Source organism: Uranotaenia lowii, chromosome 2 (assembly GCF_029784155.1).
Source record: "Uranotaenia lowii strain MFRU-FL chromosome 2, ASM2978415v1, whole genome shotgun sequence".
Taxonomy (NCBI): Eukaryota; Metazoa; Arthropoda; class Insecta; order Diptera; family Culicidae; genus Uranotaenia; species Uranotaenia lowii.
This window is the reverse complement of record NC_073692.1, coordinates 16,873,435-16,900,320: the sequence shown is the minus strand read 5'-3', so window position 1 is coordinate 16,900,320 and position 26,886 is coordinate 16,873,435. Positions and strand designations below refer to the sequence as shown.

Sequence of the window (26,886 nt, the reverse complement as noted above, 5' to 3'; positions counted from 1 at the left end):
AATTTCTACCAAAGCAGCAATGTTGTGTTACATTTGGTTTTTTAAATGTTTGAGTTGACTATAATTCGATATGATTCGAGCAAAAAATTGGCAACATTTTGTTAGAAAAAACCCAACCCTAATCAAAAACAAATTAAGAGTGACTTTGTTCGACCAGATTTGGCCCACTGTATCGAGTTTATTTTAAATAAACCCGACAGCCCACAGCTCCCGCAAAACTGAAAAACAAAAACAAAAAGTTTGCGGAAAAGTGTGCGTCAGGTGACGTGGAACCTGTGGAAAAAAAAAAAAAAAAAGGGAGATGACGTCGGTCTAAGCTGCCACAAAAAGGAGTGATTTTCTGGCTAAAGGAGGATTGAGAGCGCTACCAGTGAGAAATTGTGCGGTAAAGTAGCGAACGGCAACCGGTTATTGCAGAGTTCGATGGAAGTGTAGCGGATTTCCAGTGAAAAGCCCCCGAGAAGCAAATTTCCCTGTCCCCTGTCTCTATCAACATGTCTGGGGAGACACTTCTCGAGCTAAGCCGATGGGCAATCATGGCTGGCGAAACCGATGAGGAGGTTGAGCGACGACCGGAGAGCGCCGAGCAAAATCATACCAAGCAGTACGGCATCGTCGATCCGGATCGCATCATCAAGAATCCGCTGCAATTCCAGTGGACGCTCGGGTATCAGGAACCGGATAAGAACATGTGGGAAGACGAGAAGAATTTCCGCGGCAGCCGGTGGGTGATCAACGTGCTCCGGCAGCAGCGCCACGAATTGGACAAACATTGGCTGGATATGACATTGTGGCTGATCGGCAAGGTTGTCGATAATCCTGAAGAAATTTGCGGTGCCGTCGTGAACATTCGCCAGAAGATGGATAAAATTGCGATTTGGACCTCCACCGTCATGAACCGGAACGCGCCGATGCCGGAGAAAGCTGTAAGTCGATTTCTTGCCGTATTCGAACCATAAATTGTGAGAGGAAGGTTGGGTAAATTTGTTGCCAAAAATTAAAACACGATGAGCTAAATTTTACGTTTTTTCATTATTATGGGCAACCGAAAGCCTAGTTTTTCCCCATTACAGGGGTTGCCAAGGAAATATCAAAAGGAACGCGATCTGGAGGCGCGGTATAACCTCTATTCCGGGCCCTTGGTAATTAAGAGGATTAAATCCCTCTTTTCCTTAGACTTCTGTCGCTTTTAGTATAAACCAGTTAAGTTCCCACCTAAATTTCGTTTGTTAAGTTCTATTTGTAAGATCTAGGTTATTATCGCTATCAATAACCATTTGATTTTGGATTTCCGTATGCTGCTGAGGTGGATCTTATTAAGTAGATTGTTTTAAGGATTCGAAGGAGTTTCTTTTTCCAGACATACTGGTAAACATCGACAACATTTGCCATAATTGTTGGCTTAGATTTTGTATTTGGGTTTTGCCAAGAATCGTTGGCGTAGAGATCTAGTTTATCTTTCTGTATTTAGTCTTTCAAGATAATCACCACTGCAGGGTGACATCAGTACGAGGTTTTCTCGGAATAGCGTCGATTTTATTATCTCCTTCGAACTCCTAGTGGCGTGATTATGAATTTTTCATGGATCCTTGTCATGATCCATGAAAAATTCTACCAAAGCAGCAATGTTGTGTTGCATTGAAATTTACACTTAAGTTATTAGTCCTAAAATAGTTTACGATACGAGCGATTGGCAAAATGAACACATTAAAACCCATCCCCATACTGAGTAAAAATCAGCGTGTTGTTATTATTAAACCAAAATTGGTTTAAATGTGCCAAGCGTGAGATTTTGTGTTAAGAGCACCCAAGAGTGAGGAAAGCAAATAAAGCGTGCAGCCGAACATGTCAAAATTCGACGTGGAAAAAAGAAACGCCATTTTGTATAGAAGTGCCGGCGCAAATAGACGCGGCAGTGTGCGAGCACCAAATTGGACCGCAAAAAGTGCCTTTTTGGATATCCGGAGAGCCGTTGGAGCATCCAGCAACACGCAAACCGCGTGCTCCAGGATTTGCCGTGGAAAAGCAGGTAAAAAACTTTCCGGTAGTGCACCGAGCACTTTGAACTTAAGTTCTTTTCCCCATCGGTCAGGAAACCGTTCCAAAACGTGGTCTGGCGAAGGCCAAAGAAAGGAGGCTCGGAACCGGTATCTCGGCTGGTAAAGACGGCTGAAGTGAAGGCTCGAGGAGCCAATAATATCAACATTTCCTCGCCACAAAATCCGCCTACAAAAGGAGCTAGTGAGAAGACGGTGCGAACCCTAGCACTTACAAGGTAAGCGACCAACTTCTAAAGCAAACTTTCCGAAAGAATAACAACGCTCTTCTCCACGGCAGGCCACGAATCCAAATCGTCGGTAGGCAAAGGCATCAGTCGGAAGAGCGAGACAGAGCCACACATCCACGTGTGTAAGTATCACGTGAAAGAATACGCCGACAAACCATTGACACGTTTTGCTTCCTCAGGGCTCTTTTTTCCCCCCTCACCTCAACTGCCTTCCGGCGCGGCAATCTCGGGCGAGCCGAAGAAAATCAGCAGCCCCCTGGTAGACCCCAGGAGGCGCCACAAGTGTAGGAACAAATCAACGAAAAGCAGCAGCCCCCTGGTAGACCCCAGGAGGCGCCACAAGTGTAGGACGGAGGCACGAATCAACCAAGACCAGCAGCCCCCTGGTAGACCCCAGGAGGCGCCACAAGTGTAGGACGGAGGCACGAATCAACCAAGACCAGCAGCCCCCTGGTAGACCCCAGGAGGCGCCACAGGCGTAGGGCCACAGTTCCCGCAGTGCTGCCAATCGGCACTCCGAATCGCCGAGCAGCACAACAAAACTCGGAGGCCCCGGGACTCTGCCGTGAAGAAAAGTGGAGGTCTTCCGGCAGAGAGGGTCCACAAGGGAAAGCAACAGCAACAGCGCCACCAATCGGCCCCAGGCGTAGGGCGGCCGACCAGCAGCAACAGCGCCACCAATCGGTCCCAGGCGTAGGGCGGCCGACCAGCAGCAACAGCGCCACCCATCGGCCCCAGGCGTAGGGCGGCCGAATAGCGGAAGAGGCACGAGGTGCCACCCGATCGGCGCTCGGTCGAAAGGCGGCGGACGCATGCCGGGCAGGCGAGGTGCCGTACAGTGGGATCCATTCGGCGAAAATGCGGTGAGTACACGCTGGTTTGGGGAAGTGTGGGTGTGTCTTGCCATAATCCTTTGTAGCCATCATTTTTATTCATGTGGCATCGCCCACGAAAAGCCTCTTCAATAATCTGCCACGATGGAGGTAACAGAATAAGATGCGCTTACAACAAAAACCCCCCAAAAAAACAGTTCTTCGCTTGAAGGACAAGTTTGGCGTATAAGGCATTTCCCCACTTGTCAGACGAACAGCTGATTTCTCATGTTTACATTTTCTCGGCATATCGTGGTAGGGTAAGCATAACAACAACATTACGTATGTTCATTAACCAGATAGTGACGATATGAAATTGGCAATGCAATTGTAGTGGTTTTGCAAGCACACCTTGGTGAGGAGCGTATAAATTCTTTATTTAATGATTTGTAAACTCATAACAATTTAAGACAAGGAAGTTTGTTGATGCTTTTAATTAAAGAAGTTTTTAAAAGAAAGCATTGAACAGTGCTTATCATCAAAGATCAAAATGGCGACCAGTAGGTGTTTACATTTTTTCAAAACAAAAACAAAAAGCTACCCTACCACAGTCTGTCTCAGGAAATACTCTATTGGCAAGCTGTGATTTTTTCACAAACTTAAGTTGTCAATCTTGAACTTTGGTTTGGCGGGTGGCAGTTCTCAAGTTTGGGTATTTTCGATTTTCAGTGTAATTAATTTACGGGAACCTTCAAGTTATACTAATACCGTATTTGTTTATGCCGAGTGTTGCACTGGTGCACCACTAGGTGCTGTCAAACTGTGTTACAGTTGATTTTTAGAACTTTTATTATGGTGTGATTTGAGCAAAAATGCAGTTAAAAAACCCAACCCTAATCAAAAATAAACCAACTTGTTCGACCAGATTTGGCCCACTGTATCGAACTTATTTTTGAAAAAACCCGACAGCCCATAGTTCCCAAAAAACGAAAAAAAACTGGTGCTGTCAGGTACTGTCATCAATATTTCCGGACGTCAGTTTTGGAGAAGAATTGGAAAGAAAAAGTGTGGTGCTCGAGCGAGTGCGGAGGCTTTTGGGCCTGCGGGTCTGGAGAAGGTTCGGGGCTTCTGCTCCACATCCCCACGGAGGACAGAAGCGGCGATCGTGGCACAGATGGCCACTCCATCATCGCCGACTTCGGAGGCAGTACAGTGCCGTGAGATGTCGGCCCATGGAAATCAACAATTCCAGCAACAACATTCGGCACGGCAATGTCGTGCGTCTCCATCGGTGTGATGCAAGCGACACCTCCGACTGCTCCGGGCGGCGCCAGCAGCAGAACAACATCAACTCCAGCAACAACATCCGCACGGCAATGTTATGCGTCAGCATCGAGGCAATATCAACCACACCTCGGACTGCTCCGTGCTGCACCAGCAGCAGAACAGCAACAACGCCAGCAGCAGAACGAAAACAACGTCCGGCGCTGCCATGTGGTGCTCGCCATCGGTGAAACACCAGCCACACCTCCGGCTACTTGGGAAGTTTTGCACCAGCAGCAGAACAACAACAACTCCAGCAGCAGCATGGCCTGGCCGTCGAGTGTTTCGGAGGCAGGTACGAAGCCGACAGTGGGACCATGCATGGTTCCCAGGAAGGTGCCCGTCGAACAAGAACCGTAAGTTGAACGACGTGCAAAAAATCACACTCCAAAACAAAATTAACCAGAATAGTCGGGAGCTTGGGTGGGTGAAGATAAAAGTGGCCAATTGTTAAATTTAATTAATGTTTTCGTTTTTTTATTGTGGCGACGACCATAAGAAACCTCCTGTTACAACTGTTTGTTTATTCGGACGGTGTTGCACTGGTTTTGACCTGTCGGAGTTCTGCTTACGGACGGTGGCCCACCGATAATTTTGCCAGTGTTGCGAGAGAGCATGTGAGTGAGCGAGGTAGCAATACACTGGCGAGGATTTGTGTTTGTTTTTATCGGGTACGGTGGAACACTCCACGAGTGGAGAAAACAAATACAGTATAAGAACTTAATGACTACACGCTCTTTTTTTTTAACTCAAAATTAAGTATGACCGAGGTTCAAAACATAGTTCGATTCTATGAACTTAAAGTTAAGTACCATTTTTCCTCCTTGCGATGGATCAAAACGGAGTTCGTACTGCGAACTCAAAATTGATCCCTTTTTTTCCTTCGGCGAGGGATCAAAGCTGAGTTCGACCTTATGAACTAAAAATTGAACTCTCTTTGTTGGACTGAAAACACTTAGCGAGTTCAGTCCGAACCGGAACAGCAACAATTACCGGAAGACTATGAAAGAACTTCATAATGAAATGCATGTTCACCGTGTCAGCGTAAAATTCTGTCCGTCATTGACATCATATGGTGAGCGGCTTGGAATGTCCGGAAACTTCCGGATGTTGTTTACTTCCCGTGGGAAGTAACATCCGGAAGTTTTCTTTGACGTTAATGTAAAAACTTTCCACCGCTCTGTAATTGCAATGCAATGTACCGGAACAGCAACATCCGGGTACAACAAATTTAAATCATCCTTCAATTCCCTGAAAATAAGCTACCCTCGAAAAAAAAGGATAAATTCGAGTTCGGCTGTCGAACTTAGTATTGAGTATGCCTATCAGAACTTAGTTTTGCTATTGCCCAGTCAAACTCAAAGTTGAGGGAAGCCACCGAGGTGCTGTTTTGAACCAAAACTACTTAATTTTGAGTTTAAAAAAAAGAGCGTGTAAGTAATAATGTGCGTGTCTAATTTTTATACACTCTAAGCCGGTACAACCCAAAACCAAGTTGAAATGCCGCAAAATCGGATGGAACTGGCTCCCGACGAAATTAAGTTTGAGGGGGTTTTCCCAAACTTGAGAATAAATGTCATTCTTGTAACTTAATTTTGGGGCATGTCATCCGGCAGGGATTTTTTTTGGGATTTTTTCCTTTGATGCCCTAATTATCAAAAGGGATTATAAAAATTTAGTAAAGACAATATTTTTTTCATATTCCTTTTGAAATTTTATTTTCTAAATTATTATTTTCACAATTGACTGACCTTGGCAGAAGTTTTCGAAAAAGGCAGTTTAAGAAATTCGGGCTTGATTTATCCCAGAGCAATTTTCAATGGATGCGGTCTGGAATTGCAGGGTGCTGTTGCCATCATAAAGAAAGGAACCTAGCTTACATTTTGCTATCAAAATCAATACGATTGATGTGCGGAACAGCCGAATCCATGTCATACCGGAAACTCCTGGCGATTGGCACCGTTTAGGAACGTCACGTGAACAACTTTGAGACTACCTAGCATTATAGTGCTATCCGAAGATCGTGAATGGCAAATGCTGCGGTTGTTCCAGATCGTCCTCCTCTTCTTTCGGTTTTCCTTTGGTTTTTCTTTCTGCCGGAAGTCTCCTGGAGTCATGATGTGAAGAATTTTCTGGTGGATATGGTTTCTGAAGAAGGTAAATAAACGTTTTCTGGAAATATATCAAATAAAATTAATGTAGCATGATAAAATTGTAGCTAACTAAAAGCATTTTACCAGAAATTGAATTCGATACAACTGACTTTTTTTGTTTGCAAAACGAAACCAACTGAAAATAAAGGGAAATTTTTTGGGGTGGTCAGTTCAAGCTTCGAACTTTGATTTTGGTGCATTGACAGCAGCCCAAAATCAAGAACGCCATCCGAACTTTGTTTTGATGCGCTGGCGTTCTTATTTTTGGGTTGTTTTGATTCTGAGTGTATAAATAAATCGGTAACACGCTCATTTTCATTTAACCATTTTCGAATGAAAAATATCCATTATTTAGTTTTTTCTGCAGAACTTCCAATATGGTTATTTTTCATAAATATTTCATGTTACAATTTTAACCATATTCTGACTTTTGGATTATTAACCAAAAAAAGAATGAAAATTTAACCTCAATCGAAAAAAAAAACATTGTATAATGGCAAAGTTGTACGCGTTGTTCGGAAGTTTTTATTCTTTTTTTTTTTTTTTTTTTATTTGGATGGATTTTAACTTCTAAAAGTCATTCATCCCTTTTTTGAAATAAGGTAAGATAGAATTTTACAACTTATCAAGTAATTTCGCAGTTTTTAAGAACTTTAACATTTTTGTTTCTTCTGTAGGGTTGTTCGATAGTGCAACTCGTAGACTCTGGTTGATTCCGCTAGATTGTCTTGCTTGGTGGTAACTGGGGCAATTGATCAGCAGGTGCTTCACAGATATGATGCCGTTGCATGATGGGCAGTCGGGCTCTTCTTTGCTCATAAGATGACCGTGAGTCAGTCTGGTGTGTCCAATCCTGAGGCGTGTTAAGGCTCTCCTTTCAAGATGTTGTTTCCTGTCGGTCCAAGACAGGGTGGAGCTTTTTATTTCTCGCAATTTGAATGAGGTATTTCGGTACCATGAGATCTCCCATTGTTGTCGTATGATGTTTTTTAACCACTTGGTTGCGTCAATGTGTGGGACAGGCATGTCAGGAGAGGGGATCTGGGTTCCTTCGGATGCGAGAACGTCAGCAATTTCGTTGCCGGGAATTCCTGCGTGTCCTGGGATCCAGCAGAGTATGACGTCTTTTTCCAGCGCTAGCTTGATGATACCACAGAGAACAGACATCGAGCCCCGAACAAAAATGTGTCGAAAACGTGTGTGAGAATACCAACCTAAGTTTCAAACCAAATTCGTAAGTGGACTAACATCCATAAGATGTCGCTACCAGTACAATAATTTTTTCATTTTTTGGACACGCTTAGAAATTAATATTCATAGCTTATCTCAAATGAGGCCATTGTGCAATCGCTAATGATTGGTAAGTTGTTGTCTCGTGATTCGGGTGATTTCCAGTACATCATTAGCGATTGCACAGCCATTGCAATATATGAGAGTAACGCAACTTTTTGTGTAATAAATTTTAAAACATCTTGATTTAAAAAAAAATGCAAATCATATTTCAATCACACTTTAATCGCTGTCATATGTTCCAACATATGCCCCATATTGTTCAATCAATAATGACGCTGAATTGAAAGTTGAATTCCAAGTTTTGAAGTATGTCTGTCAGTAAATAGTTTTCTAGAACAGAGAATGGTAACATAAATGTTATAATTGTTAATTATGGGTCGGTATTCCGGTTGTGGGTGGGTAACTCAGTTATTATTTATTCATTTCTACTGATTACAAACCCTGAGTTACAAGTCCTCATGTATCGATTTCACGTAACAACAACCAGAATATCGAGCCATAATTTACAATTATAACATTTATGTTCACATTTTCTGTTCTAGTAAACTGTTAACTGATAGTAAAATTCCAACACATACTTTAACACTTGGAATTCAACTTTCAATTCAGCGCCAAAATTGTTTGATTGGTGCATATGACAGCGTTCAAGTGGATTGAAATATGATTTGCATTTTTTTTAAATCATGATGTTTTAAAATTTATTACACCAAAATTTGTGTTACTGTCATACATGGCACTGGCCTCATTTGAGATAAGCTATGAGTATTAATTTCTAAGCGTGTCGAAAAAATGAAAATAAAAATAGGTGTACCGGTAGCGACATCTTATGGATGTTAGTCCACTTACGAATTTGGTTTGAAACTTAGGTTGGTATTCAAACACACGTGTTGAGCTCCAGCTCGAACTCTGTTCTCTGTGATGATACCATCTATCCAAGGGTGGCTTCTGTTGTTTGAAGCAACCGCCGTTAGAACGCTCGCAGAATCGGAAAAAATGACAATTTGATTGGATGAATGACAGCGTTTTTCCAGAGCAGTATATATTGCATAAGCTTCGGAGCTGTACACAGAGCAGTGAGACGGGAGAGGTAGACTCCCCTTGTAGTTTCCGTCATAAATCCCGCTACCGACCTGGCCGTTTGAGCTCCTTGATCCGTCTGTGTAAACTTTGCGGTGTGTGGGATATTTTCGGTTTACTAGTTGGTGAAATTCAGGCAGAATCTTGGATCTTGAATCGCCAGCCCGGATTTTTCGCAGCAGGCTTAGGTCGACTTTAGGTAAAGGGGGGTTCCAGCGAAGGATGTCAGATTCAGGACGTAGGATGATAGGAGGGAGCGATATAGGGATGGGAAATTGTGTGCTTAGGAGTTGGGTGGATCTAACAATGAAAGGGGCTCTAGGAGAACGATGGTATGAGAGCCAACGAATTGCTTTGGTGGATAGGTTTTGTAGAGAAACTAGTTCGAATGGGAGCAGGCCACTTTCTACCATTAATGACTCGATAGGGCTAGATTTAAAGGCGGAGCTTATAGTGCGGACCGCTTGGTTGTAAAGCGGCTCGAGACTTTTTAGGATTTTGTTTCCTCCACGACTGTAAATGTTAATACCATATAGAATAGAAGGTAGGAGCCATTGGTTAAGGAAGCGAAAAAGTATAGCCCGAGATGCGGTTCCGCAGTTTCGACTTATGATTTTAAGGATGTTTAGCTTGTTTCTACAATTTTTGCGTACCATATTTGCGTGGGCTACAAAGTTTAATTTATCGTCGATTTGTATCCCAAGGATGCGGGTGGATCGGACTATTTCGATTGAGTGGCCGTTCATTGTGAGGTGGGGTAACTTAGAGAGTTTCTTTCGGTTTGGGCCAAGATGGAGTAATTTCGATTTGGGGGCTGAGAAGGAGAAACCTGCATTTGGTGCCCATTCAGACACTGAATTGACAGCAGTCTGAAGTTTTCGGCGGGCTATTCGGGGGAAGGCGGCTTCGGAAGTCAGGACAATGTCATCGGCAAAAACTAAAATATTGACATCAGTTGGGATATAATCAAAGATGCTTTGCATAGCAATAAGGAATAACGTAGGTGATATTACTGAGCCCTGTGGAACACCTTCATAGATATTTTTTAACCCAGAATATTTCCCATCAACGAAAACTCGAAAAGAACGGTTTTCCAGGAAACTTTTAATGTAATAGCTTAGATTTCCAGTAATGCCCCAACCTAGCAAAGCTTCAAGGATTCGTTTGCGTTTGGCGCGGTCAAACGCTTTGGAAAGGTCAAGTGAGAGACATTCAATATGCATGTTTCTTTGTAGGGCATCGTCGATTATAAGTTCAAGGGTGGAAAGGTGGTCGTCGGTACTAAAACCAGGGCGAAACGCGAATTGACGGTTGTCGAGGAGATTTCTAGATTCTAGAACAGAGAGAAGTCGTCGATTCACCATTTTTTCCATCAACTTTCCTGTCGTAATTTTACGATTATTTTGAAATGAACTTCAAGATTAACTCTTAAATTGTTGGCAGCAGTGAAAACTGCTGAACCAAACATGACTAATTTTTTTCTCCATTGGTTGCCTTCTTCTTAGAGAATGGGTGGACCGTCATCTTGGAGGATTTGGAGGAACCATCTTCTTGGTGAATATTGCAGGAGCCGATGCTTTCACTTTGAGATTAGTTAAACGAATGAGCCCAACTGCGCTGGGTACGCTCTTTTTATAGCGTCAAATACCCGAGCTTCAGAGAAATGGGCGGAGCCAAATCGATGAGTTTTTACTCTCTGGATAAAGAGAAGATTTTCCGTTCAGAACTTTTTCTGTTTTGCATGCATGTGGATGCTCAGTTCTTTTTTTAATTTCTTTTCTTATTCTTTTTCATCTATATCCTCTACATTACTATTTACCTCTACTCTTTATTCAGGTATGGAATATATTCATAGAAACCGCTTGTTTTCAATTATATCTTTAGCATTCCTAGCAATTTCTGGTCCGTGTTTCATATTTCAACTCGATAGGAAAATATTTTCTTCAAATCTTTGTTCCGTGCTTGAGGTAATGAAGATTAAAATTCATACTTTGAATTTTATTACTTTGAGGAACCTTTACTTAAACCAACTTGGTTTGCTTGAACGACTTCATAGAGCGTCTATAATACAGTAATCTTTCGAAAGATTTCAGGTTATCCGCGTTATCATCGGAAACTTTTAATTTACAGAACCTTTAAACCAAGCATTTTTTTCAGTTCTCTTCCACAGCTTCAAATCATCTGCGTTTCCTTTGGAGGCAAGCATGCCTGCTTGGTTTCCTAAAATTTCACTGCAGGTTGCTTTTTTAAATGTTTCTTAAGATTTCCCATTAGATTCGACTTATTTCTATTGCTGAGGTAAGACCTTTAGTTTTTATGTGTTACAGTGCTCACAACTCCCATTATACACTCCAGTTTCGAACGGGCGAACGGCAGAGAGATTTAACCATGGCAGCTCATAGAATCGATCTACTAAATCAAATCCTGATGATTCTTTTTGGCCTTCTTTCATTTGATCCATCCGCATTCAAAATATCCATTTTTTTAACAGCGCATACAAGTCATCCGCCGTCTTATCGGAGACTAACGCATCTATTTCTTTACTTCTTTGCTATCAGGTTATCCGCCTTCGCATCGGAAACCAGCTTTTTCCAGCACTTTCAAGTCATCCGCCTTCCCATCGGTGACTAGTGCAACTTTGGCTACATGAACTCATAAGTTCAACCAGCGCATTCAAGTCAACCGCATTCTCATCGGTGACTAGCGCATCTACTTCTGTATTCTTCCTCAAAGAAATAATTCACACGGTCACTTCACCGTACCGACTGTGCCATTGTCGTAATTTTACGATTATTTTGAAATGAACTTCAAGATTAACTCTTAAATTGTTGGCAGCAGTGAAAACTGCTGAACCAAACATGACTAATTTTTTTCTCCATTGGTTGCCTTCTTCTTAGAGAATGGGTGGACCGTCATCTTGGAGGATTTGGAGGAACCATCTTCTTGGTGAATATTGCAGGAGCCGATGCTTTCACTTTGAGATTAGCTAAACGAATGAGCCCAACTGCGCTGGGTACGCTCTTTTTATAGCGTCAAATACCCGAGCTTCAGAGAAATGGGCGGAGCCAAATCGATGAGTTTTTACTCTCTGGATAAAGAGAAGATTTTCCGTTCAGAACTTTTTCTGTTTTGTAGCATGTGGATGCTCAGTTCTTTTTTTAATTTCTTTTCTTCTTCTTTTTCATCTATATCCTCTACATTTCCCATGCAATCGAGCAAGGTTATGGGGCGATAGCTGTCTAACAAGTGGGGATCCAGTTTTGGTTTTGGGATGGGTATTACTAGACCTTGCTTCCAGCTATCGGGGATTGAGCCAGTTCTCCAGATGTTATTATAAACATTGAGTAGGTGAATTTTTCCTAACCTCGTAAGGTTTTTGAGAAGGGGATAACTTATTCCATCTGGACCGGCAGACAAACCTTTTGTTTTCCTCAGGGCCGTTTCAAATTCTCCCAAACTGAAATCACTGTTGTAGTCTGGGTGTTCATTTGTATCGAATGTTATATCAAAATGATCGTGGAATACCATTTGTTCGTGGAATAGATTCAAGTGCGGCATTTAGCACCATTTCGGTAAAAGACTGAACGGTTATTGGTGGGTGATTATCAATATATTGATCAATAAGGGTCTGATATTTAACCCAGTCAGCTTCATGGAGCTTCCAACGAGGGCGTGTTGTGGATTGCGGTGTGGAGGATTCTATTGAGATATGGATTGGAATATGGTCACTGCCGCAGTCGTCTTCGATTGTGTGCCAACTAAATTTGGGACCGAGGGACCAGGAGACTAGGGTTAGGTCAAGAGCAGAGGTATTTCCATTTGATGGGTCGACGCGAGTATGGCTGCAGTCATTTAAGATAGTTAAATTTTTCAGGATAAGGAAATTCTCAAGAAAGGAACCCTTTCGGCATGTGTGGGCTCCCCCCCAGAGAGGAGAATGTGCGTTGAGGTCCCCCATGATGACTATGGGTTGAGGCAGTTGTTGTAAAATATCTTCAAGACCTTGGACAAATTCTTGAAAACGAACTGAGGGGCTGCAGTAAAGGGAAACAACTGTGATATCAATGGGTGATTTAAGGCGTATACAAACAACGCTGAAGGGTGCTGATAGTGGGATCTGTTTAAAGGGTAGGCCAGATTTAATTGATATACCAGAACCTTGGCCGGTGGGATCAAGAAGGGTTGTGTAGCCTTTTATCAGATTGGGTAGATTGGCTGAGAGGAGGGTTTCTTGGAGGGAGAGTATTAAGGGTTGATATTTGTACACAGAAAAAATTATTTTCTGTATAATTACGGCAAATGTCCTGTAACAAAAAGGAGCAGGATATTTACCGTAATTTTACAGGTCGAAAAAAAAATACGTGTTGTGCATTTTTCAGTGTCCCGCTTTAATACAGGTTCGTTAAAAATTACAGGCCTGCTTTTTTAAATCGTATTTTTAGTTTTTTTCCAATTGGATTTTTTCGGATCAAATAAAAATAACAAAATTAAGAGCGAATAATTATATTAAACATAATAATTCATTAAGTTAATACTTGGTTCATAATTTTTCCGCCTTTTTTCGACATTTTGTTTGTTCGCGCAAACAAGCGCAAATTTTGGAAGTTAATACAAAACTACTTCCGATTTCGTCTTGTTTCTTTTTTTTTTTAAATAATTTACTCAAATGAAAGTTTGTCGATTAAACCAAAAAAAAATGTTGCAAACGATTATTGGAACCGTGCTTGAATGGAGCACAAAAAAAAATTAACATAATCTGAGAATCGATCCACTCACATTTGTTGGTCGTTTTTTCCTTCTCAGGTACTAGTGGCACAAATTGCCTATTCTTGTTAACATGAGTCCAGCTCCACAATTGGTATTGTTATTTCCTGAATATTATCAAATGGTACTTAAGAATTTTGAAAATATACATTAAAGCTTTGATAAACTCGCCTTTCAAAACTTAGATGCATCTGTGTATAACGATTAATAGATTAACTGGGTAACATATTTACTGTATTGGGGTGATAATATAAAGCTGCTACTCTTTAATTGGATGCATAACGTGGATTATGCACACTAATTGAGGCGCTTGGGATCAGAGGGGTGCAAGTGCCTAACCCTAAATGATAGTTTCGAGAAAATGCGCTACAAAGTTGTGAAGGTGCTCGATTTTTCATATATTTTTTCGAATTCGAGCAGTTTTAATTCAATCAAAAAGGTGTTCAAAAAAATTATAAAAAATCTTAGTTTTGCATCAAATGTACGTTAAAACATAAAGAATCATTAGATATACTTAACTCAAAATTGAAGATTTTGGCACTTGCACCCCTCTGATCCTGAGGGCCTCAATTCAAGTTGAAAATCAACTGCATAATTTAGGATTTGGTGAATATATCAACCTAGGATTTCACAAAAATTACAAATGATGTATTCAATACTAACTGTAGATGCGTAGTCGTTCGCTTGCTAGAATCCTTCACCAGAATCGGTTGAATCAAAAGAGTCGTTCATGTTCCTCTTCTTCCTTTCCTTATCCGTCTGACGGGTGGTAGATTTTTTATTGCGACTTTTTATGGGCGGTCCCCGAGAGGGTCTTTTGCTGGCACCGCTGCTATACGGCGGAATAGTGGATTAAACAGAAGCTATAAATAAGAATAGTAAATAATATTTTTTCGTTTTTGAACTCAAAAGAAAACTTACCTTAACCGTTCCTAGACAATTGCCTAACAAACGCAGCTAGGTATGGGCACATTGGTTTTTGTAAATGAAAATATATTTTCGAGCCGGTGTTCCATTTCGAAGACTTGCGGTCGCGGTGCCCACCCGAGGCATTCTGGGAAATTTCACGCCGCTGGAGTTTGCTGATTGAAAATAGGTTCACTCCGCTTGCCCAGTGCCAGCTGTCGATGCAAAACTTGTCATCCTCGAACTTCCGTTGCAATTTTTCGTGCTGTTGGGAAAGTTTCATGTTTCATGCATTACCAACATAATTAATGCGCTCACCTGATGGTTAGTTAGAGTCAGCAAGTGGGGATACTCGCACTATCATGTCCCGGTCCATCTTCGCAATTGTCTTCTTGAAAACGATGTTGTCAGACCGTTCCAGGTTACTAGGTGTTCGCTGCATAATGCGCCGACCGAAAGTAACAGAACGGAACGAAACGGACCAGCCATTGGCACAACAATCAGCAGAATAGATCCTGATCACGTCAACGTTTCAGAATTGCGCGATGGTATTCTACTGCTGCGGTTTCGCGACACAATTTTTTCTTGTCTTGATTTGACGAAGTGGTCGCGAAAGGTAAACAAATACTGAATCAAAACAAAACGCGCTCATGTTGACGTTTCTCCTTTTCAAATGTAACTGGGATGCCAGTCGCACTTGAATTTTTCAATGTGCAATTGAAAATTATTGGACTACACGTTATTCAACTACACGTAATCTTTTTCCGACCTGTAAAAATACGGCAAATGTCATGCTCCTTTTTGTTACAGGACATTCGCTGTAATATAAAATGCATTTCTTATAAATTTCAGATGTATTACTTTGAAATCACATGTTTTTTAAATTACAGGTTGCTTTATTTTAAAGGCAACCATTTTCAATGACACGTAAAAGTCATTATTTTTTTCTGTGTAGGTTAATACTTCTAATTCTTGCAATCGGGCTCTCAGTCCACGTAGATTCCATTGGATAGCGAAACTTATTTTGTTTTTCCTAGCGGGTGTTGGGTTATGGTGGGATAGGTTGTGATTGTTAATGTTTGGGATGGAGGTAGCCATGATAAAAATTGAAATTGGAAAAGAAGTTGGGTTTCGACTTACCGCCGTGAGGAAGAGGGGTGATTGGACAGCTGCCGGTTGTCTTTACCTGGGTTGGAGGACGTCGGTTGATTTTCGGTGTTGATCTGGTTTTCGGGATTCCGTTGGCGTTTTTTCTTTGTGCGGTTCAATTTCTGTTGGGTTGTGGTTCCAGAACTGGATTCACTGCTGGTTTGCATTCCTTCGGAAGAGCCATTTCGAATGCGTTTGGGGGTGGTTTGGTGGCTGGCGGTTGAGCAGGAGGTTGTCATGCTGCCGTCACTTTCGGATTCGTTTTCGTCATTGGTCGGGTTGTCTTGTGGTTTGCGAGTGAACATGGCTAGTTGTGCAGTTAGGATGGCTACTTGCTTCCGGAGTTGTATAATTTCGGTCTCTTGGTTCGTAGGGTTGCGTTCTGGGTTTAGGCGTTGTTGAATACTACTGGATCGAATCAGGCGGCTACGAAGTTCCTTAACTGCTTCTTTATGGGAGATTCCGGTGTCAGTTTTTAGTTTAATTATTTCTTGTTCCTCCTTGAAGAATGAGCAGGTTCGGCTGTTCGTGGGGTGGTTATTCCGGCAGTTTACGCAGTGTGGCTCTTTTTTACAGTTGGGGTGAACTAAAGAGCCTGTAATAAAAACAAAAGAGACGCAATCTGATCCTTTTAAGAATAAATCATCTAGCAACCCCGCTTTCATTTGAGCGCAGCACTGCTTTGCTTCAAACTTCACATGGCTTCAATTTTTGTTGCGATTACTTTTTCTCGGAAGTGGTCTGCTGTTTTTACTAAGCTGTTTTTGGTATTGTCATCAATTAAAAAAAAGTGCAACCATGGAGTGTTTGGCAAAAAAATAGTTCTTACAAAACCTGCCCCGGATTTAAAAATATATTTTTCTTCCATCTTTCGGGGTATTCTGCACTGGAATCCGCAACTTTCATTAGTAAACTTTCCATTTCGACTCCGCTGATCCGGGAACATCTTGTGCACTCAATGAAAACTCAAAATAAAAAAATATCCCACATATTTATCTATTATATAAAATTCTCTTGTAACGGTGTTTGTAGTACTACTCCTCCGAAATGGCCCAAACGATTCAAATGAAATTATTTTTAGAATATTCTGTAGGCATGCGAATCGGTTTATATCGAATAAAAATAACAAAAAGTCGCATCAATTGTCCGTAATAATTAAATTTGTAGTTTTTTTAATCAAATAAAAGTCATGGCATCCATTTTTTCGAGATTTTTGTTTCCTTTTGGCGGTTTGTATTTCGTCTCCAAGGTCGAGGCGTCGCGACCAAACGTCGCGAGAGGATAGTAACCATGGCACAGCATACAGATCAGTAAGAATATTTTGGCGCGTATTTCTCAACCAAGCATATTTTCAATGCAGGTGGTGGCGATATGAAGCCTTGATGTTTTCTTCTTGATTCCTCGCTTATTTCCATAGCACAGATGAATGACGCCTAGATGTGACTCAGATTGACATTTTGCCGATCGAATAAAACAGATAAATTTTGTTTTGCCAAATTTTTAAATTGAAAAATCAGGCATCTATTTTAGAAATTTTCTTTTGTTTGGGGGGTTTGTTTTTCGTCCCAATGGGCGAGGCGTCGCTAGCAAACGTCGTTGCAAGATAATAGTAACCAAAGCATACTGTTCATTGATCGCTGGAAACATTTAAAAATTAGGCGCCTGTTTCTCAACTAGGTACCTATATTTCTTATGCACGTGAGGGCGATATGCAACCTAGATATGTTTTTTTCCTTGCGTATTTGTACACAGCACATTGTAATAAATGACGCCTAGATGTAACCCGGTTTGATATTTTATCGATCGAATCAAAACCATATGAACGATTTCAAATATTAACCATTTTTGATTCGTGTTAATTTAAGTAGTAAATTGTTGTCCATAAAATATGAATTTGGTATTGATAAATATGAAATAATGACACTTTGCGGACGTTTGAAAATAAGAAATTGGGGAGCTTTACATTCAATTTCGTATAATCCAATACGCCTAGAATGCTAGACACATTAAGACGCACAAGGGTCTGTTCTTTGAAATAGATTAGATAGGATTGAAGTTTTTAAAGGCCGAACGAACTTTTTGATTTTTTGCAAACGTAAGTTGAAGTTATCAATAAAATAATCTACTTTTCAATAATAAAAAGTGAAGATATGCATTTTCCGAAAGAATTTTTCAATTAAGAAAGTAGACTAGAGCAAGTGCAAACTTTCAACTTTTACAAAAAAATTAAAATATTATTTCTTCATCTAAAAATTGTTGGGCAGAAAAAACAATCTGATTAATTAAACTCAACTCTTTTTTTTAATCATTCATCAAAAAACTGTTTACACGTTTACTGTTTGTTTACACACTATTCAAGTACGAACTTAACATGGAAAGTATGTTTTTGTTTTTCATATTTTGGCTACATAGAAGATACTTTTGATTCATTTTTTGTTGAAAAGTTTTTTTGTGATTGATATTCCAGGGGCTGCAGATTTTTATGATGAACTTTTAATATGGCCTGAAAGTGATAAAAGTAATATTAATTCCTGTAATTTCTTAGGTGGAATAAGTGAAAACGCGCCATTTAGCAATGAAACATCTACAATTCAAGAATTTTATCTGCAAAATGGCCAGAAATGATATCCCGAGTGTTGAATCTGAAGCGGATATTCAAAATTATTATAAAGGTCTTTGTAAATCAAGGTCTTTAGGTTGAACAGTATTCAGTGAAATTGAAGTACCAAGCATTAATTTATTCCGGAGAAAAACTTCGGATATATCAATGAAAGTTGATAAAACAGACAAACAAGAACAAGTATTAAATTCATTTTAAAATCTTTTCGCTGAGGCATCTGAAAGACCTATGTTTTTCAGTTGCACTAATAAATGTATACTTCGATATTTCTTTTTGTCAACATAACTAATATTTTTTTTGAAATATTTTTTTTTTCAGAAAATATGAAAGTAGAACTGTGGTGATATTCGTTTGCACTTGCCCCGGTGTTTCATTTTTTAAATGAACTCACGAAACCATCGAAGCCTGAACAGATTATTTCATTTCGATTTATTCAATTTTAAAAAATCTGCTTTTCAATTAAATTGTATTAAATCCTCAAAACATTACATAATCCTAAATGAAATCGGAGATCACCACCAACAATGTTCAGGAAATTTTAAATTCAGAACATCCCAATGCTTCAATTAGAATCTTTAAAATAATGAGTGAATATATGTTTTCCTCTTTTCAAAACCAATCGTTTCTTTGATTCATTGGGTTAAAGTTCAAAGGAATTAGTTTGCATTTTTTGCTTGAATAAAAAAAGGAATTTGCAGTATACAAAATCGTCAGATTTAATGCCATGACAAGTGCTGTTTGGGAACATTTTAAGTTGAAATGTGTAAAGTCTATAACTTAAGCATCAGGCGAAAAATTTTGGAAATGATTTTGGTGAAAATATGAATTTTAATTCAAACTGCTTCGAAGCATGAGAATGGTGAATAAAAAGCTGTTTGAAAAGGGTTAGTAAAAAATCTTTTCTTATGTGTTTCATTTCTTCAGCTCTAAAAAATACACCATCCAAAGCTACACAGCAAAAAATTTCTAAAAGTACACGGAATCTAAAAAACGAGTGATCTATTTTTTCTTGTGTGTAATTGCAAAAAGATGTAATTTTAAACTCCTTTTGATGTAATATTAGACTTTTTTCAAAAATAGGATAGAAATAAACTGTTTTGATGTAATTTTACATTGCGTCGTGTAAAAATCAACCGGTCAATGAAATTTATGTCACAAACCGTGTAAAGTTAGATCTGTTTGATTTAAAATTGAATGCAAATATTTATCTTTTGCCTTTTTATATTTCGTTAGTTTGCGCACAAAGTAAACAAGTCGAAAAATTATTCGGAAACGAGTCGATCAAAGGCGTAGCTACCTACAGCAGCACTTCTAGAGTCTTTTAAAGTCGTAAGTATACGTGAAATGAAGAATGCGGTTGAAACTGACTAGTTTTTTTTTCCATTACAGCAAGGTCAGATATTTTCGCAAAGGCTGATATTTATCCGGACAGTTATTATCCGGACAAACTTTTGTCAGATCAATTAAAGTGTCCAAGTGCTGACCGAAAGATCATGATGTTCCGAAACCATTCGAGGATACTGATGACGCTGAACTGTAAAAACATCCGCGTGCTGGGAATCATCGGATGCAACAACAATTCCAGCTTGACGCTTTCCGTGATGGTGTTTTAATTTTCAGTTTTGTAAATAAATGTGAATTAAAAATAATACATGTGGGCGTATTCATTCAAAGAAAAAAGCAAAAACCTGAATATTTAGCAAAAATATCAATATTTACGATAATAAATTTAAAAATTTACATCCCTGTGTATTTTTACACGACGGCTTTAGTGATCCGATCTCGTGCATTGGTTTCAATCTAAATTTACACGCCTCAAAAATTACATCCTGGAAAAAAATAAACCGTGATAGAATTTTACATCGAAATCGATGTTCCGTTTTCGTGCATCGTTTTCGATCTAAATTTACACGAATTTTTCTTGCTGTGTAATTGGGAGCTTAAAGCGCTGCGTTAGGCAAAATATTCGGAAAATACTCTAAAAATTGTCCCGATATTCAAAATTCTATTTTAAAAAAGATTCATAAGCAATATATTCCAATAAATGAGAAACTTTTTATTTCGGTTTAAACCTTAATGTGAACTCGAACAAAACGGAATAAATCTACTAAATGGAATACAGCAAATGAAACATACATATTATCAACATACAGTTATTTATGGAACAAGTTACAAAATTGGATTTTAAAAGACCCGTTGAGTTAAAATTCTTAGGTAAAATGTTGATAGAATGAGGCAGGACGATTTGAGTAAAGGGAAAGAAGGGAAATGGACGCCAAGTTGAACATGGTAAGACGAAGTTTACCGGGTCTGCTAGTCATTAAATAAAATCATAACTTACCAATTAAGTACCAAGAAATAAGTCCTTGAGAATTTAGCTTGTAATTGAAATAGAGCATTCAAAAACTGTGTTTTGATTACCCTTTGTTTACAGATATGAATGATAATACTTTCGCTACCGCCGCTTTCGCAATTCCAAATTTTCCAGTTTGACAAGTCTTTTGCTCGATTGGAATGACACTGACAGGAAATCGAAAATTCCAATCGTGACATTTCGTCTCTTTTGTTTATAGAGGCTCGTTAGGGTGAACCTCTTTGTCTCCGCAATTGATACAAATGGGGTCAAACTTGCAGTTTTTTTGCGTGTGGCCATATTTCCCACATTGTACGCAGGGCATCGGGCGAGAGTAATACGGACGGGTGGAAATTTGGAGAAATCCAAAGCGGATGTACCGGGGGACCACCGTACCGCGGACAGTCAAAACCATTGTGTGGGTGGGAATATCTTTTTCGTTTTCTTTTCTAAGGAATCGGTAAACACTGGTGACTCCTTGACTCTCGAGATCGCTTGCCAGTTGTTCGTTTGTTGCACCTTCTACTTCTTTGCACGTTACTACACACTTACAGGTGTTAAGTGTTGGGTGGTACGTGATGGTAACGGGGGTAGAATCAATTAACTGTTTAACCTTCAGCAGTATTTCCACCTGCCGAGGTGAGCGAACCTTGAGCAAATATGTGCTTCCATTGTCGGTAGGGTTTCCGCCATGGATGATTCCGGCTTCCTGTTCGACAGTTTTGGCAATGATGAAGGGGTAGATCGGTAGTTTGGCAGGAGCTACAGGTTTGACTTGGAGAAATTGCATCTCTCCGTGATCTCCTTTAGGGTCCATCCATTGGGGTAGTTGCCTTCGGTTTGGATTTAAGGAATGTGGAGTTTTGCCCCACGGTGGGGGACTTTCCCCCATGGCAGCTATCTTCTCCGGTTCGGTTTGTGCAAACAAGCAAAACCAAATAATAAAAAATAGAAACTAAAAACTTCGCGACTGGTACAAGATGGCGTCTGTGCTCGTGGTTTCGCTAGAAAAAACTCTGCTAATAGAAGCGATACACGACTTATCGCGCCGACGGTTCGAGGTGAAGTCAAGATTTTTTTTTTTTTTTTTTTTTTTTTTTTTTTTTTTTTTTTTTTTTTTTTTTTTTTTTTTTTTTTTTTTTTTTTATTCGATATCGGATGGATTTCACTGGAAGGGTTAAAATTATTTCAATTGTAGGATCAAATAACATAGCACACCCGCTGCTGGAAGGTAATTCATTGCTAATATTATCCTTGAATTCGACAGGTAACAAAATTTATTTGTAGGAAACTTATGACCGATCTTCAATACCATTCTTCCTCTCATAGTCAGCTAACAGGTGCTATGGCCATCCTGTTTAGGATCACAAAAATGCCCCCAGGTACATTCTACAGCGGGCTACCGCTGGCAGGCAATATGTGGATCGTCAGCAGTTCCGCTTTTAACGGAAGTAAACTCCGCGTTAAGTCAGAAAGAAAAACTGGCATTGCAAAATCGCAAATGCACAACAAAATCATGTGTCCCTGCCAAGAAGACTCCGAGGGCAATCAAACAAGTGGCCCCGTTGGGAACGAAAATCGGTAACATATTTTCTGACATATGTATTTATGATTTTCTTTAAAAATATTTCATTTAATTTTAGGACGTCGAAATTCTAGTGTTAGTACAATTGTCATCAAAAGCATCCAACGCAGCTGTTAGCGTTTCCTGTTTTGACTTCGCTGCTGGCCAGCGATACAAAAATTTGGCCTCAGGAACAGTAAACGTACCTTCTGATAAGATGAACATGTTTTGGTACCCCGTACGCTACTTCCAGGAGCCGATTCATCAACTACAAGCTACTTCCTCTTGCGCCACGTTCACCGATGATGGCTTCACATCCTGTACCAGCTACCAGTGCCAACAATCATCCGGCCCAAATAAATCTGAAAGCACCTAAAAAGAACGTCCTCCAGTCAGCCAATCCGTTTGAAGGCTTCCATTTGTCTAGGCCCTACAGCAAGCTTCAGGGATTCCTGTCGTCAAAAAGTTATTTAGAATAAAAATATGCTAAATACTATCACCAATCTTTTCTTTGCTTTTGCGATTGAACGAAAAATGTATAACAAAACCTCATGAATCTAAAAAAGCAGCTCATTTGAATTTCGGTTGAAAAATAACCATTTTTCAACTTCTCCTCCAGAATCCCATTCGGTTGAAAAATAACCATATTCGAACTTCTCCCCTAGAAGTCATTTTATGACTTCTCATGGAGAACTCATAAAATGACATTTCCCGGGAAAAGGTCAAAAATGGTTATTTTTGAAACATAAATGGTTTAATAATTTCTAGCGTGAACGCCGACTGGTCGAAAAGACTTTTTGTACACGGACAGAAAAAACAACCCACTCTAGGTACTTTTGACGTAAATCGCCACTTCAGTGCAGGAACTTACTAGTAGGTTAAAACACAACAACCTAAAAGTAGGTAGTTGCGCTTTAAGGTACCAGTGGGTGAAAATGACCTACTTGGCAAATTTTGGGAAAAATCGGAAAAAAATCATAAAAATGCAGTGATATGATTGTTTAAGTACTAAATCAGGGAAATTAGGTAAGGATTCCCAAATATGAATTCTGGATGGTGATATTGAGAGAAATGTTGAAATTTCACGGTAAAATATTGAAATTTTATAAACTTTTTTATTTGCTCTCGTTACAATTTTCACTGTTTCACTTATCTTGGGACAATTCCCGTAATAGAACACCTTATCTTTCTGTTGCATAATGATGGTCCCAAACGACTCGGTCCCTCTTTGACCCTGACCCTGAGCAATTCCACGTCAGAAATGCCCGGACGGCACGGTTTTCGGTGTTTTGAATGGATCTGGGAGGAAAGAAAACATTTCATGAAAAATGTTGGAAAAATTTAATGATGAAAAATGACTTACCTGCCTACATGACTAAAATCTGGTTTTCCTATCGAATATTCCGATATTGATAGCAGCGAAATCTGCAACAGCTCCTGTTGGTGGCTTTTTTTCGGGCAGCAAATTCAGGCACTCCTCCGGCTGAGGAAGCTTCACCAGATGAAAAATAAAAAATTATATATGTAACACTTCAGGGAAAAAAATAAAATGAAATAACATACCCAAATCTTTTTCCCGATGTTTTGCCGTCATCTTGTGCCAAAGGAGTCGAGGAAGGACGACGAACCGCGTAGAAAAATTAATTTTTCCTTCGCAAAATAATTCACACGCGTCTAAAAAGTTAAAACAAAATGTCGGACAATGTAGTGGGTACTTTAAACTTATTTTGGGTTAATGTGGATTAACCGCTCAGTACATCAATTTCACCCACCCAAAACTACGTACTTTGGGCTAAATGCCAATCAACCCAGTAGTGAGTAGTACAGTGGGTTGTTTGCTTTTGTCCGTGTAGAGAGTCCTGTACTGAGTACTGTAAATAGAGTCTGAAAAAACACTAAAAGCAGCTATAAAAATAAACGTGTTTTAATGTTTTGTAAACAATCGCTTATGTGTGGTTTTGGTGCAAAATTATCAACGATTTCTGTGCGTTATCCAGATGTTTCAGAAAATGTATCAGTTTCAAAGTTTCTAATCATGACAACCGAAACCTCCTCGCGGAACGCCGGGCTCGCTGATGCCGAAGGTATTAACTGTATTTTCCTTGACCTCTATTAGAATTAATCTTAAAATTTAAGGTTCACGTCAATCTTTTTAATCAAAATTTCCGAACTATAATCCCCTTCTTTGCTCATTTTCAGCAGTTCGATCCGATTTAGACAACTACTGTAGGATATGTTTGCTCCGGAAGGACCAGTTAGTTTCGCTAACTAGCGAATTCAACGGAGTTCTGATCCCGGAAATGCTCTGGAAAGTATGTGGAACGATGCTCAATGCGCTGGAGCAATTTCCACGAGTAATTTGCCAGCAATGCCTCACCAAGCTGGATCTCTCGTACAACATAGCCCTGGAGTTCAAGAAACAAGAGGAGCTTCTGCGCAGTTTTTGCTGGAAAGGAGCTCTAGTGGAGCAGCTTGAGAACCATCAGCAGTCCGAACTCGCTAGTAGGTGTCTCAAAGTTTGTAGGTGGCAGAACATTTAACATTTTTTTTTATTTTGTAGGCAAGAAACAATACAGCGACACGATCCTTCGTCAGTTGGCTGAAGAACATGCAAAGGCAAAATCTGAAGATGAGGCTTCAAGGATTATAGAGCAAAGTCCAAAAGACAAGGATGATGATGTAACGGAAGTTCTCGTAGAAAGGCTGGACGATGTCGCTGAAGAAGCTAGCTATGAATCATCTGACCATTTTGACCTAATCGTTGAGGAAGAAGAAATCTCGAAATCGGATACAGATCAGGACAGGAATGAGGAAGTCGATAAATTGGATATCAAAGAGGAACCGGAAATCGATAGTGACCGCGACTGTCCAACTCCCCCCGGAACTATCAGGGTTGAATTAATTTCAGCGGAAGAAGCTGCGAGACAAAAGTTGGTTAGAGCACAGAGCACTCGTGGAAAGCAATCTGAAGACGATGATGAAATTGTTCAATACGATTTAGAGGAAGACGACGATGAAGACTCCGATGAGAACGATAGTGTAGAAGATCTGATCGAGTATGTAGATGTGAACGCACTGAAGCGTGGATCGACGGGCAGATCCACGGGAAAACGGAAAACACGGGGAGAATCGAACGAGGAAGGAAATTTCGATTGCAACGAGTGTGGGAAAGTTTTCACGGTTCGCAAAACCTTTTTGAATCATGTGCGAATGCACGAAAATGTAAAGGAAAAAACATTCCAATGTCCAAAATGTACAAAGGTAAACTGTAGCATAACTAATAATCGCTTTCAATTTTTTTAAAGTATAAATTCTAACTGAATCGGAACTTTTCAATTCTTCTCAGGTGTTTGCAACGAAAGAACGTCTCACCCGACACCATGCTCTCCACGAACGTGACCTAACGTGCCAACAGTGTGGTCACGTTAGCGAAAATGGCTACCAGTACAAAGCGCACGACTTTTCCCACCGGAAGGGTCTCTTCAAGTGTGTCCGGTGTGGGTTTCCCTTTTCGTCCAAAAAAGCTCTCGAAGCGCACCAGAAACTGGAAGAGTGTGATCGACCGATCGAGAAAAAGCGGCACAAGTACGTATTCAAGAAGGACACCAAATGTCCATACGAGGGCTGTGACTATCGGGCTGATACCTATGGGGCGATGTATGTTCACAAGAGGGCCAAACATCAGCAGCAGTTTCCTTGCGATTTGTGCGAGAAGAGATTCGCTTTTGCCAACCAGCTGAAACAGCATCGAACGATTCATACGGGCGAGAAACCGTTTCGCTGTGAGTTGTGCATGAAAAGCTTCCGGCGGATGTACAGCTACAAAGAACATATGGCCATCCATCAGAACTCGAACACATATGACTGTGAACAATGCGGGAAGAAGTTCAATCGACCGCGCTATCTGGCGGCCCATATGCTGACCCACACAGAAGAGCGACCATTCGCTTGCTCAATATGCTCCAGTCGGTATAAGTCAAACGGAGAACTGACCAAACACGTGAGAGCTAAACATGACAAATTGGAGTTCGATACCGGGACGGACATGATTGAGGAGGATTACGATTATTTCGAAGACGATATTATGTTGTAGGGATGAAATTTGCGTTGTGTTGTTGCAGCAGCGTTGTTAAGTACCATAAACTTATTTAAATGTGGTAAATTTAAAACGATTCCGTGCTTCAATGTACCTTTAATTCCGGCACTGGTGAGACTTCTTTTAAATTTATAAATGAAAGCCGTTTTATTTAGAAAATAAAAATTATTTAATTACGGTAAGATTGGAATATTGAGTAGCTTAATGCATCTTGTAGTGTTAATTCACTTTTTCCTTTATAATAAATAATGCATCAAAAACTCTTAATAATATGTTACGTATGAACCATCCCGCATAAATGAGGATTGTAACCTAACAATTTCTTAAACAGTCAAACGACGATTTGATAAAGTGTATAAAAACGTTTAACAAACGATTATTCAAACCATGAAATACATTGGCTGAAGCGTGAATCTCAAATTCACAGTATTTTTAATATGTCGTTAGGTTATGTAATTGTTAAAAACCGTTAAAACTTTTGTATGGGAG

At 40.0% G+C, this 26,886-nt stretch overlaps 3 protein-coding genes across 5 annotated transcripts; 2 read left to right on the top strand and 1 right to left on the bottom strand.

Moving 5' to 3' along the window:
• The first annotated feature begins 536 nt into the window (after positions 1 to 536).
• Positions 537 to 2,575, top strand: LOC129741105 (uncharacterized). Its single transcript, XM_055732808.1, has 5 exons — positions 537 to 926; positions 1,908 to 2,029; positions 2,093 to 2,275; positions 2,338 to 2,409; positions 2,467 to 2,575. Exons 1-5 carry the CDS (start codon positions 537 to 539, stop codon positions 2,573 to 2,575), a joined length of 876 nt encoding a protein of 291 aa, XP_055588783.1.
• LOC129740897 (zinc finger protein 543-like) lies at positions 2,477 to 26,587 on the top strand. 3 transcript variants are annotated; one of them, XM_055732543.1, is made up of 4 exons: positions 2,477 to 3,150; positions 24,501 to 24,803; positions 24,862 to 25,562; positions 25,648 to 26,587. In XM_055732543.1, exons 2-4 carry the CDS (start codon positions 24,602 to 24,604, stop codon positions 26,392 to 26,394), a joined length of 1,650 nt encoding a protein of 549 aa, XP_055588518.1. In that variant the 5' UTR covers positions 2,477 to 3,150; positions 24,501 to 24,601; the 3' UTR covers positions 26,395 to 26,587. The 3 variants fall into 3 exon arrangements, with proteins under 3 accessions (XP_055588518.1, XP_055588517.1, XP_055588516.1); XM_055732542.1 differs by lacking the exon at positions 2,477 to 3,150 and adding an exon at positions 23,428 to 24,385 and having other exon boundaries at positions 24,504 to 24,803; XM_055732541.1 differs by lacking the exon at positions 2,477 to 3,150 and adding an exon at positions 23,437 to 24,385.
• LOC129740900 (uncharacterized) lies at positions 6,134 to 20,970 on the bottom strand. Its single transcript, XM_055732548.1, has 3 exons — positions 20,726 to 20,970; positions 6,660 to 6,711; positions 6,134 to 6,594 (listed from the first exon to the last, which is right to left on the bottom strand). Exons 1-3 carry the CDS (start codon positions 20,935 to 20,937, stop codon positions 6,433 to 6,435), a joined length of 426 nt encoding a protein of 141 aa, XP_055588523.1. The 5' UTR covers positions 20,938 to 20,970; the 3' UTR covers positions 6,134 to 6,432.
• Positions 26,588 to 26,886: the final 299 nt, after the last annotated feature.

Bases quoted from the DNA above. Each gene is read 5' to 3' on its own strand.
- LOC129741105 (XM_055732808.1), top strand. From the start codon at position 537: ATGGCTGGCGAAACCGATGAGGAGGTTGAGCGACGACCGGAGAGCGCC. The intron at 927-1,907 runs GTAAGTCGATTT...CGGCGCAAATAG, and splicing joins CGCCGATGCCGGAGAAAGCT to ACGCGGCAGTGTGCGAGCAC. The intron at 2,276-2,337 runs GTAAGCGACCAA...TCTCCACGGCAG, and splicing joins CGAACCCTAGCACTTACAAG to GCCACGAATCCAAATCGTCG.
- LOC129740900 (XM_055732548.1), bottom strand. From the start codon at position 20,937: ATGTCACGATTGGAATTTTCGATTTCCTGTCAGTGTCATTCCAATCGA. The intron at 6,712-20,725 runs GTAAGTTATGAT...CTTTATTTTCAG, and splicing joins TATTTCTTGGTACTTAATTG to TTGGTTTCGTTTTGCAAACA. The intron at 6,595-6,659 runs GTAAAATGCTTT...ATATATTTCCAG, and splicing joins TGTATCGAATTCAATTTCTG to AAAACGTTTATTTACCTTCT.
- LOC129740897 (XM_055732541.1), top strand. From the start codon at position 24,229: ATGTTTTGTAAACAATCGCTTATGTGTGGTTTTGGTGCAAAATTATCA. The intron at 24,386-24,500 runs GTATTAACTGTA...GCTCATTTTCAG, and splicing joins CGGGCTCGCTGATGCCGAAG to CAGTTCGATCCGATTTAGAC. The intron at 25,563-25,647 runs GTAAACTGTAGC...AATTCTTCTCAG, and splicing joins AATGTCCAAAATGTACAAAG to GTGTTTGCAACGAAAGAACG.